Source organism: Cygnus atratus, chromosome 8, assembly GCF_013377495.2.
Source record: "Cygnus atratus isolate AKBS03 ecotype Queensland, Australia chromosome 8, CAtr_DNAZoo_HiC_assembly, whole genome shotgun sequence".
NCBI lineage: Eukaryota > Metazoa > Chordata > Aves > Anseriformes > Anatidae > Cygnus > Cygnus atratus.
In genome coordinates this window covers 7,229,992-7,243,199 of record NC_066369.1, presented here as the reverse complement: position 1 = coordinate 7,243,199, position 13,208 = coordinate 7,229,992, and the positions used below count along the sequence as shown (strand labels likewise).

At 37.3% G+C, this 13,208-nt stretch overlaps 1 protein-coding gene across 1 annotated transcript; it reads right to left on the bottom strand.

Moving 5' to 3' along the window:
- Nucleotides 1-2,179: 2,179 nt before the first annotated feature.
- On the bottom strand, nt 2,180-12,953 carry F13B (coagulation factor XIII B chain). Its single transcript, XM_035537509.1, has 12 exons — nt 12,890-12,953; nt 10,262-10,462; nt 9,575-9,760; nt 8,983-9,159; nt 8,643-8,819; nt 7,466-7,645; nt 7,016-7,105; nt 6,173-6,355; nt 4,042-4,245; nt 3,378-3,560; nt 2,786-3,027; nt 2,180-2,316 (listed from the first exon to the last, which is right to left on the bottom strand). The coding sequence occupies exons 1-11, from the start codon at nt 12,951-12,953 to the stop codon at nt 2,816-2,818; spliced, it is 1,857 nt and encodes a 618-aa protein (XP_035393402.1). The 3' UTR covers nt 2,180-2,316; nt 2,786-2,815.
- Between the last annotated feature and the right edge of the window lie 255 nt (nt 12,954-13,208).

Sequence of the window (13,208 nt, the reverse complement as noted above, 5' to 3'; positions counted from 1 at the left end):
CTCCCAGCAGACCAGGTTGCTCAAAGCCCCATCCCAGCTGCCCTTGTGAAAGGCCATATGAAGCAAAGAACCCCACAAACAGTATATGACAAAGCTTTTCAGATATCACTGTGGGCCATCTCTCTGTCTCACTTCCTCACCTTCTAATCCTCCTGTGCTTCAGAAAGATCGGGCTCTCCACTCAGGAGCCTTTGTGTTTAGTATAGCACCAAAAGGCCCTGCTCCTCTGGTCCGCTTTAAACTGACACCATGGTCCCAGCCCAGGAGAACAGGCCACTCCTGTCTGTGCTCTATTATCTGCCACCATTCCTGCCAGCGAATAGATCATTAACTTCAGGCATCATTTGTAACTCGGTTCCTGGAAAACACTGAATTATCTTCCTAAAACAGCAACTGTTGATCCAGCAGCCATTTCCAGTCAGCTCTAATATGCTTGCATAATTTTCATTAAAAGGCATGTAGGTAGGTTTATTTATACAAAGCAAGAAAAGCACAAGCGTTCTGCCTACGCAAGATCATGCTTTCTTATTTTTGCCTGAGAAAATACAGGCAGATTTTAAAAGATCTGATCTCCACACCCAAGTAGAAGACGACCATTCCTAGAAGAGGATGCGTTTGATCACTTTGGCTTTGACCCAGTACAGGAGGATGCTCAGCAAGAACAGCCTGCTGCACTGATGCCACGGGCTGAAGACTACCTGAAAGTATGGCTCAGGTAAGGGAGAACATGGCTGTATTTACCCAGCTCTGAAAAGACAAACCTGCTACAAGCTGGGTAGCAAGGCTGCAGTGGACAAATTTGCTCTTTTGCCAGCTGCCAACTTCACAATTTCTGTAAAACACTGGGGTGGGGAGACCAGAGGGTTGTAGAGATTCTGGTGACGATCCTTATCTGGACTCACATACAGATGAAACCAAGTGGTTAGGGTCTATGTGATTAGAAAGGTCTCTAGCAGCTTATGCTGACAGCCTATAGTGGAAACAACAGGACGGAGGAAGAGGAACTCCATGTACAGGTGTCCAACACTGTGGAGGGGTCTGAGCCCACTACGTGCAGGGGCAGCCAGAATCCAGCACCTGACCATGGGATGGAGTGGCTGTTCTCCTGGGGCCAAGGTGTCGCTTTAACGTTGGATCAGTGGAGCGGGGTCTTAGATCTGTATGTGCTGTAGAACAGAAAGGTCACAGTAGAAATTACTATCCTCCTGTTCTGTCCAACCCACGGAAATTACTATCCTGTAATCATCCAAGGCCCATGAGAACTGACTGACTTTTAAAATCCAGCAATTCTGTATCATGACTTCAGAAAGCAAACCACCATCTATTCAAACATCGCTCCGAACGTTACTCTCAGTAAATATTCCAGAGAAAGACTTGAATCCTTTTCCATTAGGTCTGCTCTTTAAAAAGAAGGGTCTTCTTAGATTTCCCAAATATTCACGTGCTTCATTCCGAGTTCCTCAAAGGAGGAGGCAAGAACTTAACCGGAATACAGAAATTACAGTCTATAAATACATCTGAATGGCTTTTTGCTGAAGTTGGCAGAAATCTTGCATAAACACAAGGTTGTTACGTAAGCAGAAAGGTTAACAAATACAAGACCAATCTTGAAAACATTTGCACATGCCAAACTCGGTGAAGAAACATTATCATATCATCTGCCTGCTCCCAAACTAGCACTTTTGCCATGAAACAACAGAACTGAGATATTTGGCTATTCTGATGCTATTAGAAGGCTCTGCTATGTGAGGAAAGGCACTGACAGAAACACAAAATAGTTATTCTTATCATGCCTTTCACAAACAAACCAACCCCCCCCCCCCCCCCCTTTCTTTGCTGAATGTTTAAGATGACAAAGCTGGGAGGAGACCTTCCTTCTGTTTTTGGCTTTCTCTTGGGAGACTACAGAGAAAGGGAGACAGACTCTTCTCAGACACACAGAGTGATAGGAGAACACGGTGCATTTTTGTGTTTATTTTACAAAATTGACGTGAGGCAAGCATTTTCTGTATTCCTGAATTTTCATTGGATCTTCAGCCATGCAACATTCTCACAGGCCAGAGCCCCAAGAGTACAAACGTGCAAGTTTCAAAGGAATCCTACAAAGTAGTTACAGGGCATCATTTGAATAGTTGAAATGTTCTCAAATAGCAAATCAAGCTGTTTGCTTCACTTTTTATTTAAGATTAATTATTAACTACTGAGTGGAACTCACATATTTCTATATTTTAAATGTTTTCATCCCTTACACACATTCTCTCAAAATGCTTTCTCCTTTTCTTGTCCCTTGAGCCACGTCCTTTGGAGACTTCTTACCTAAGGAAGGAGACATGGGTGCTGTTGAGTTGTACAAAAGTAATGGGCTTCTCCTCTCTCACTGTTAAATTACAGTTTAAAGGGCACAACATTATCTCTCAATTTAGGTATATTCTGGTGTCATAAATGCAATCATGTCAAAACCACCAAGATCCTTACAACACAGGACAGTACTTGTTCAGCATGTTCTTGTAATGGTGTTTTGCTCAAGTTCTCCAGATTGTGATGCATTCTCAAATTTAGCATTAGAAGCCTCAAAGAACTACTACTTCCTAAAATTTCCACACATGGTGTGTCAACATTGCATTGTTCTGCTGATTTCCCAGTCCTCGTGCCACATACCACTTCCCCCCCACTTTGGCTCAGATTCAACTATGCCACTGAACACCCATTTCTGAAAGTCGACTGCAGTCATCTTGAAATATGAAGCAGTGTTAATGCACCTTTTAATACCAGATAAACAACATACCTTTCCTATGAACTTGCCTGAAGTTCACACTTATTTTCCTCTTTCGACACATCTTGGATACACTAGCTGTCCTCTCTTACACTGCACTTGAAATAAAGTTGTACCAGATTCTTCTCCAAAATGGTTCTGTTTGCAGTAAAATCCAACATAATCCCCATGGTAAAAGTAAACCTGGTTCTCATAAAACCCTTCCAGCAACACGTTATTTTTCTCCATTTCATTTTTTGACAAAGTGCATGGCTCTAAAGAATAGAGACATAGTCAGTGTTAATAAATTGATTATTTTTGAAATCATGTCATTGTGACTGGAATTGACACTGAGAATGCAGGTAATTATTCCCCATTCTCTTAACATATTATACGTGACATCACTGTATTTTTGGACACTGCAGACATGTCAGACTTATCTAATACCATAGCCAAACTCTTACTCTTGCATCTGTTAAAGCTGTCATCTCTAAATGAAACAAAAAAAAAAAAAAAGAAAAAAAATGAAGTTAAGATCTTAATGTTCCAGCTGACAATACTCAATTTACAAATGCAAAGCATCTCAATAGGAGAAATAAAAGCTTATGTATCTTCTCATGCCTACCTATACAAACTGGTGGTGAAGTCCACTGGCCTGCAGAACAGTAGATTCTCTCAGATCCTTGCAAGAAATGATAGTCATAGCAACTATACTGAACTGAAGAACCACTCTCATACTGGGTCAGGGGTGGGAGAGTAAGAGCCCCATTTGCAATAGAAGGTGGAGAGTCACATTTTTCCATAGGAGCTGGAATAACATCAAAAATCTTTGTGAAGCATTCAACAGAAGAAACTTACCAATCAGCAGCTTTAAACTGCCAACACTAGATAACTATCAACTCTCAGTGTACGCTCATTACTACTGCATTATGTCTCAAATCAGAATGCAACCTCCCGTCTAATTCTAACCACAAGAAACCCCTTGTGCGCATTTCATTGTTTACAGCTGTCTTTCTACAGAGCTTTGAGTTCCCTGTGCTTGGAGAACAGCTCCTTCCTCCCTTCTACGGCCTTCCCATCCAAGGAAGTTGTATTGTTTTTGTTAGGCTCAGATATACTTATCAACGTACCTGTATTGTTTAGGGATATCTGTGTGTACCTGTATTGTCGGATACTAAACTTTTATTGTTATTGAGAATACATTCTAGGCCTCCACCGCTGGAGCAAATGTTTCTAAATAGTCTGACACTGATGAACTCAAAAGAACGAGCAAAAAAATAGTGCTTTACCTTTAACGACACATTTTGGGTATTTCAGTCTCCCATGGTTACACTGCGTCCTCCCAGGAGATGGAAGGGTAGTCTGGGGAAAATCATATCCCTCTTTACATTCAAACTCTATGAGGTCACCATGTAGGAACATCAATTCTTCCTGTCTCCATTTTAACTCTATGTTGTTATTGTTTATAGCAGTTACATTAAGAATGCATGGATCTGGGAAATAAAAGCATAGTTCAATAAAAGCAATCAAGTTTGGTCAATGCTCTCAGATACATGATCTGATTTTTCTGGGTGGTCCTTTGGGGACCCAGGAGTTGGACTTGATGATCCTTGTGGGTCCCCTCCAACTCGGATATTCTGTGATTTTATGAAGTGATTTCTTAACTGCCTTTTGCAGGAATTGAGAAAGAGATATCTAAATCAGTAATTATAAAGTGTTTTGGAATCTTGCAAGAAATAGAACTAAAAACACAGTTAAACAGAAAGCAAAAGTAAAGAAATAGGCTGAAGTAACGGAAAGAACATTCAAAAATAATAAGCTCAGAAAACACACTTCAGATACAATCGGGTTTCTACAAATATTTGCAAACATACAGCAGCCTGGGTATACCACTGAAGAAGAACAGAACTTGTTTACTGTAACTTGAAAAGTTTATGAAATATTTGTGGAATATTAATCCATCCAAACCAACCTGTCACACTTGGCAAGCCCTTCTGCGACAGTAGGAGCTAATACACAGGAAATTTAAGCTATTAACCTAAATAAGTGTTTTGACAATTCTTTGTTTGCCTTTTTTTTTTCCCCTGTGTTTTGTCACTGTATAAAGTATTTAGAAATCTTCCCCCTTTTTTCTTTTTTGTTCCAGGATTTTGTGGTTTTCTTTAGGCTTTTTCAGGCTCTTCAAGGTCAGTATCGTTTTGGTTGCTTTCTGACAGACTTCTTAGTGCCAGGATCAAATTGGGTAACCTAGCTTTCTGTCAGACAATTAACCTCTAACTTTTGAATCCACTGCTCCATTTTAATAAAGCCTGACAAAGGGGCAGTTGAAAAAATAAATTTCTGCAAGTCTCAAGAGAATCAGTGCTTGACAGAGGCCCTTATTAATGATTTTCTGAAGGAAAGGCAAGGAGAAATTACCTATCGCACATTCTAACAACAACACTAACAAAATATTGGCACGGATATTTCCCCAAACTACCTACAGTACAGGCTATTTCCAAACTGTTTGGGTGGGGACTGAAAAGAAATCTCAGAAGACATGGATAGGATAATGCAGTTAACAGGATGCTTAGAACATACACAATATTCATAGCTGATGAGTTTTCATTATTTCACAGAATTTGTTAAATGTGATCATTGAGATCCAAGAACGCTGACCTGGGCCTTTCAATCCTGAGTAAGTATGTTTTATTCACTTAGAAATAAATAATTTAAACAGAATCAGTTATTTATTTGCATTTTCACTGTAGATTAAAAACTTAAAGTGAATACATTCAGCAAAGGATGCCGGGCAAGTGGATGTGTGGTGTAGGAATCACTTCATTACAGGAAGGAAGGAAGGATAAACAAAGAACTCTTGTAAGTCATCAGAAGTAGTATTCCTGCCTACATTTGTAAACTCCTAGTGGGAGTTCTATATGTTGTTTCGAGCAGCATACATAAGAGCAACATGGAAAAATCAGGAAGTCCAGAATTAAGTGGTGGATACAAGGACACAACAAAAACAAAGGCTGGAAGTCTAAAAATGAAAGTCCAAGTCACATTCCTTGCTAACCCTAACCAAAAAACTATCTAGGCAATGACTGCAGTCATTTCTTCTAAACATCTTTCGAAAGACAGGAAGAAATCCACTGAATGGGGGACGTGGGAGACAAAGAAATTAGAAAACCTTCCAAAATAATGGGGCTAGCTAAGTTCTAGAACTCTTCACTCAGGAAAACAGAGGAACTAAGAACAGGCCAGAAGACACTTAGCAGCGGTGGGCTAGGTGTAGTTGATAATGGTTCAGCCTCATGTTTCTGAAATCTGTTAGCTCAAATGAAAGAGAAAAGGGAGTCATTAAAAGATTATCTAGAGGTCCTTTCCAGCTTTGCCTTTCTACATTACATGTCACTTTTTGTTTTTCCTTACAAACCTTACCTAAGCAAGCCGGTTGTTCTGTCCAGTTTCCTTGTTTGCAGTAAACAGTGCTAGGTCCATCCAAAAAATGGTAAAGCTGGCAACCATACTCTACTGAAGAACCATTTTTGTAGCTAAGCAATAGAGGGCTAAGAAGAACACCGTTTTTAATCACTGGTGGAGAGGTACAGCTCTGCTGTATTTCTAATACAAGGAAGGGAGAGATGCAATTAGATCTTTAAAATAATATTAACACTGTTGAAAGCATCAGCATAGCAACAGACTTTGGTCCAAAATTTTCATACCAAAAAAGTGTATGTAAGTGAACTTCTTCTTAGAAGTTTCAGTTTCAGATACTCTAGATTTAGCTTACTGATTTTTCAGACTATTTCTGTTCCTTCTACACTCCTCACCTATGTCCAGTCTTGACTCCTGCTGGTTTACAGTCAATATGGATTGGTTGCTTTTCTGTGCTGAGATTGTCTTTATTTGTTGCTTGAAATGTTAAACCCATATGGAGTTCAGAATAAACCTCAGTGAATTATTAAACAAAGGATCAAAATACTCTTGAATCTGCATGTTCAGAGATTATCAACAGAAGGGGTACAAAATTACTGAAGGTAAACGCTAACACGTGAAATAAAATTACATATACAGGACAGACTTATAAGTGTAGTTTACAGTCACAGAAGACAACAATCATTCACTCAGCTACTTATACATAAAGCATATGCAAACATTTTCAAGAGTAAGGAATTGTGATATAGCAAAAAAGTAGTAAGGTTAGTCATAAAAATGCCTATAACAGTATTGGAGGCCGTTGAATTCTCTATTAAATTAACAAATAAAGCAAGGTTCACCTACTCATTTCTTCACTGTGATATGTTTTGCTTGTCCTTATTGCTGCATCTAGCTTGAGTGATGTTGCCTCAGATTCCTGTTTATTTATAGATCCTAAAACCACAGCAGAAACTTAGAACCAGCTTGTTCAAAAATAATTCATTTTCAAAAACACCCAAAAACAAACAAGCAAACAAAAACCACAAATCAGACACTGATGTTTTATAAGATGTAATAAAAATCATCATTCCAAGGTAGAGCTACACAACATGGATTCTGGTTGAATCCATCTAGCTCATCCTCTTCTCTTAATCTGTGAACAATGGATTGGCTGCAAAATTATGTAGCATTTTAACTCTCACACATTTAACAAAGGAGAACAAACAGCTTTGCAGATATGTAAACTGAGGCTATTTGGAAAAATCAAGTCATTGTTTGAAGATCTATTCCTACTTAGGTGCCAGAAGTACTAACCTATACAAATAGGGGGTGATGTCCATTTTCCTTTTTCACAGTGAATTTCCTCAGATCCTCTTATTTCAAATTTACTTTGACACTGTATACGAACTTTGTCACCATTATGATATGTTCTCCTAACTGTGATGACGTGGGCATGAGGAGGAAGTGGTGGTGGAGGACATTTATTTCTTACATCTGAAAATTAAAGAATACATAATGTTTGCTCACTAAGCAAAACAGTTCATTTTGCTATACAGTGCATAAGCCTATTGTTCAGATGATGTTTCTGGTTAATCCAGAGCAACTTCTTACCCCTTGTTTTCTCCCTAAAAGAAAATCCAGAACAAAAAAGTGATTTTACTTTCAACAAATATATAAAAGAGAGGAACTATGCTATTGCACTGTTATAAACAAACTCATAATTTCTCCACATACACTCAGAAAAACGTTCTTTAAAGGTCTTCAGGAAATAAACATTTCCCATACTACCCGTTGCTATAATATTTACCACAGTGTATGCATCAATTCTAATGCTACAGAAGCAGCAATACCGGCAGCCCATTTCCTATCCCCAAATGAAGCTTGAGATTGGTATATCCTCAAAACTAGATTTAGGCCATGTACTCACTTCTCCTGAGTGCTACCCCTTTTTTGCACTCACCTAGGGAAAAAATCCTGAACAAACATAGGCCTGGGGGACATACTAACATGCCATTTACCTGAGAGGCTCCAGTGCATTTTAAACTCTAGGATATCTCCTAGGAAAGGAACACGAATTTCATCTTCGTGGGGGGCGGGGAGAGGGGTGCTGTGGGAATTTCCAGTATCCCCCAAAGACTATGGAAGCGATAAAATTGCCAAAAGCATGTTTCTTCCTCAGGATGGCCCTTCTAGTTAATTCCGTCAAAAACATACAGTTTGGTGAGGCTGCAAAACTCTGAAAAGCACTGAATAACACAAGCTAGGAAAAGGTTGTAAATAAATAAAATAATAATTAACACCTCAAGAAGTATGTTTCCACCTCATGAAGCTCCTAGACAGGCTCGATTAATCCTTCACATAATGTGAACATGGTTTACCTTGAATTTTAAGGGCTGAGTATCTTCCCTGTAATTGTTTCTTTGTGGTTTTTTACAAAGAAATAATTGTGCTTTTTTTTTTTTTTTTTTTTACAAATGTAAAAATAAGCTACCTTCACACACTGGAGGATCTGGATACCATCCAAAATAGTAACATTGAATTAGGTCAAATTCATGGAAAGAATAATTTGCCTCACAGAAAAAATGAACAACATCTCCCTCTTCATAGATTTTCTTCACAGGATAGAAACTTCCATGTTCTATTCCATTCAAAGGGTAGCAAGTTATTTCTAGGAAGAAAACACAAAGCAGGGAAAAACAGTTGATAGAGGCTGGAAGGCTACCTTAAAAAAAAAAAAGTCAACAGTTTATAAAACAAGCCTGTTTGTAAATTTTTATTCTGTTGTAGAATAAGTCACATTTCAAACAATTATTTTCATGCCCACTACATACTAGTGCAGTTTGGAGTAAGGGACCACCCACGTGCTAGGCACCTTGCTTCTTCTGTAGTGTTTCCTCCTGCAGTATGATATCCCTCATCACATTTATATAGCAGTGTTTCATTCACTCGAAGCTCTTGCTGGGTTGTGAAGTAATAGCCATGATGTAAATCAGGTACTTGGCATGACTCTTAAATAGAACATATGCATAATGTTAATTGCTCTTTTCATTTAAAGTTACTCATCAAAAATTTTAGTTAAAAGTGATCATATCAGAGGAAAAGACTTTGCAAGTAATGATTAAAAATGCTATATTTTACACAGGTTCTCCAGTCTTTGTTTGGGAACAAAGTTTGGTTGGAAATAGATTTGAAACAATATTATTTAATCTATACTGAATCCCATCTACATATAACTTTATCTATGCCAATTGACTAAACAACTAATGTGTGAAATCTGAGAACTTCATCGCACAAGGTACAGCTGATAACTTACTTGAGGAGTATCCAAGTGTCCTAACATCAGCAATTTGACAAGACAGGCACAGCAAGGACAGCAGAATTTTATATATAAAAAAATTTAAGGAGGGAAATGCACAATCCTACCAAAATTTTTAGTACAGCTTGGCTGTGAGGACCATCCATCCACTTGACATTGTACTGTATCCTCGGTACCACCATTTGGAGCGTGGTAGCCTAGATTACATTTGTACTGCAGTTTCTCATGTATTTTGAAGGACATTTCTGTACCATAAAAAAAGCCATTTTCCAAAAGAGGCTTCTTACATTTTTCTAAATGAAAAGAGACAGCTTGGTTAGGAAGAAAGAATTAATGGAATATTGTTCTCCAATAAGCAAGGGAAAAGGGCTTTTAATCATCTCCATCTCATTTTATTTTCTTGATCTGTTGAAGAAACTCTACCACAATCATCAGATACAAACACATGTTAATATCATGGAACATGAGAACCAAAGAATCTAGAGCTATGGAGGCTCAGATACATATCTGGGACGAAACTGTCAATTAATTTTCCAGAAATAAGGTAGACTGGGCAACTTTCTTGAAGTTCTTATAAAAGCATATTTTCTAATGGGGCTCTTATCATATGTATTATTGTAAAAATATTCCATATATGAACATATGTAGTTTGTATACATAATGTATTTAACCTTGTCCTAACTTATGCATTTTATCCCTTCTGTTCTGCAGCTTCTGATCCTGTATGCTTAAGGAAATTGAGCTAGGAAAGCTTCCCACTAGAAGCAATAATGAACTTAATAAAGCTAACTCACTGTAGCACTGTGGCACTGGAGACCATCCTTTTGCTGTACAAGTTATTCTTCCATCTTGAGTCCCAGTTTCGGTTGTATAACCAGCAACACAAGAATAGGAAAGTTTTTTCTCTTTACGCATAGGAAAATAGTAACTTTTGAAATTATAATAGTATGGGGCAATCTTTCCATTTTCTATATGTGGCAAATCACAAAGTTTATCTGCAAAGAGATGATAAACATTTCTGACTAAAAATTTCATCCCATACAAGATTTTTTTTGCATTACTTTTTTTTAAAGTCAGTTGGATTGATTCAGGCTTTCAAACAAGATGAATGAAATTGTGAATACTAACAAGGTCACTGCTAATTTCTTTGGCAGTCATTATTAAAACAAAAATGATTCATCTAAGTTTCCATACTTACTCTGTTTACTTATTTATTAAACCTCATCTTAACCATGAAAGTTTTTATAAGACTCACTGAAATTAATATATATCAGAATTATATCTGCTTTTGCTCTTTAGGTTCACAGAAATATCACCTATAGAATGAAACTTGCTCACATGAACTGTGCAAAACTGATGCAGAACACATTTGACTCTTTTTAGCCTGGAAGATGTAAGTATGAGCACCCTCTACTGAATAACTGTATTGAGGCATGCTCTAAAATACAGTGCCAAGACTTAGCTATGCCATAGCTGCATGGTATAAGAATGACAAATTGAATAAGGATGACAAACTGCCAGGAGGTAATATAAGAATTATACTTGCTGATGGAAGTGTGTTAAAGAACAGTGGTAAGGGAAAAGAAAGAAGAAATAGAGGTTAAACAAAGAAGCAGCAGAACAGCAAATAAAAAAAAAAAAAAAAGCAGTAATAAGGAAATATTTCAAATTAGTGCTGAATGTGACACTTCAGTACGAAAACAAAAACAAACAAAAAGAACTCTCCTAGCTGTGATGACATAGGCATGAGGAGGAAGTGGTGGTGGAGGATATTTATTTCTGACATCTGAAAATTAAAGAATACATAATGTTTGCTCACTAAGCAAAACAGTAAGCAAAACAATTCATTTTACTATACAGTGCATAAGCCTATTGTTCAGAAGTTTCTGATTGATCCAGAACGACTTCTTACCACTCGTTTTCTCACCAAAATGAAAATCCAGAACAAAAATGTGATTTTACTTTCAACAAATATATAAAAGAGAGGAATTATGCTATTGCGCCACAAACTCATAATTTCTTCACATAAATTCAGGAAAATGTTCTTTAAAGGTCTTCAGGAAATAGACATTTCCCATACTACCCATTGCTATAACATTTACCACAGTGTATGTATCAATTCTAATGCTACAGAATGACATACTAACATGCCATTTACCTGAGAGGCTCCAGTGCGTTTTAAACTCTAGGATATCTCCTAGGAAAGGAACGCGAATTTCATCTTCGTACCGATCACATTATTTTCTACAAGATTAGCTAACAAAGGCGTGCTGTGTTGAGTTTTGGGCCTCTCATTACAAGAAGGGTATTGAGTTACTTGAGCATGTGCAGAGAAAAGCAACCAAGTTGGTGAAGGGACTAGAAAGCGAGACATATGAGGAAAATTAAAACAAACAAAAAGAACCAACAATATTTATGCTTGGATTTCTTGTATAACTATCCCTTGGGTCTCAAAATCTCTCCATGGCATTGCAAGACAATCTAATCTGAAGACTCAAAATTTAAAAGCTAAATGAAGATCTATGAACCTCGATAAATTATTGCACCTTTCCTCAATCAAGTCACCAGAATTTGCTGCACAATTTTTTCAATAAAGTGCCCAGATAATCTCATTGCTTGTATTTCCCTTTCCCACACTGCTCCTGCATCATATCTTAAAAAAAAAAAAAAAAAAAAAAACACCTCGGTCATTAAGATTTTAAAGTAGTTTTAAGTCAGAAGTGGTTGCTACCTACATACCTTTTGTTTGACTTTCAAAAACGTACCAGTGTAATTTCAACTGCTTTGCATAAGGACAAAACTCTGGTGAAGACAGAGGTAGTAGCAACAAATACATTGGAGTGAAATACACATTAGTAGATCAAAAGGAAATGAAAAAAGAGAGACACCCTTTTACTTAATGGAGGTGTACCCTAATGAACAGTCCATAGCATTGCGAAGTTGCAGTTCAGGTGGTATGCAACCTATATAAACCCAGGAATTTAAAACAGTACTGAAAATAGGGATAAGAAATGTGAAACATCTCCCCGAACTAGTTACTGCAGGCTCCATTTAACTTCCGCTCTTTTGCTCAGTGGTCAGCCAAAACATTCCAATTACTGAAACGTGTCAGTATATATAATGTTTAGGGGTGTAAAATTCAATTTGTATAAGTGCCTCAAAATGGCTCAAATACATTTCCACAAGAAAACTTTTCTGAAAAAGTCTGAACCTTTCTATTTTACAGCTTTACAGCTTAGACATGAATCTGTAGCTCCGATAAGCAGCAGCAACTGAATCATAATCATCAGCCATCTCACAAAACTGTATTTAAAAAGCAGTGTTTATTCTTGGTAAAGATATGAAAGACACTGCACTTAAGACAACTAAACTGCATGTTCTGAATTCAATGTGTATTTATTAACAGAATTCAGTGTTCTTACCTTCTGCAAAGAGTTTGCCTGAATTCATCATAACTAGGAAGAAAAAACAGCCTTTAAATCTCATCTTCATTGCCGTCTCCATCAATAGTTTTCACCATCTGCGAAAACTCCAAATATTGCTTCGGTAAATTATTAACTGAATTTTCAAAGGTATTCACAAATGCTCTAATGTCCATAGTATTTTGTAACACAAGTTACTTCACTGAAAACATTATTTTTATTTATTTCTCCAAATAGCCTAACTAGACTTGCAGAATTCTTCTTCCATTTGGCATGCTTTATATCAGCAAAGATAGAATTTATCATTTTACAGTGAAAA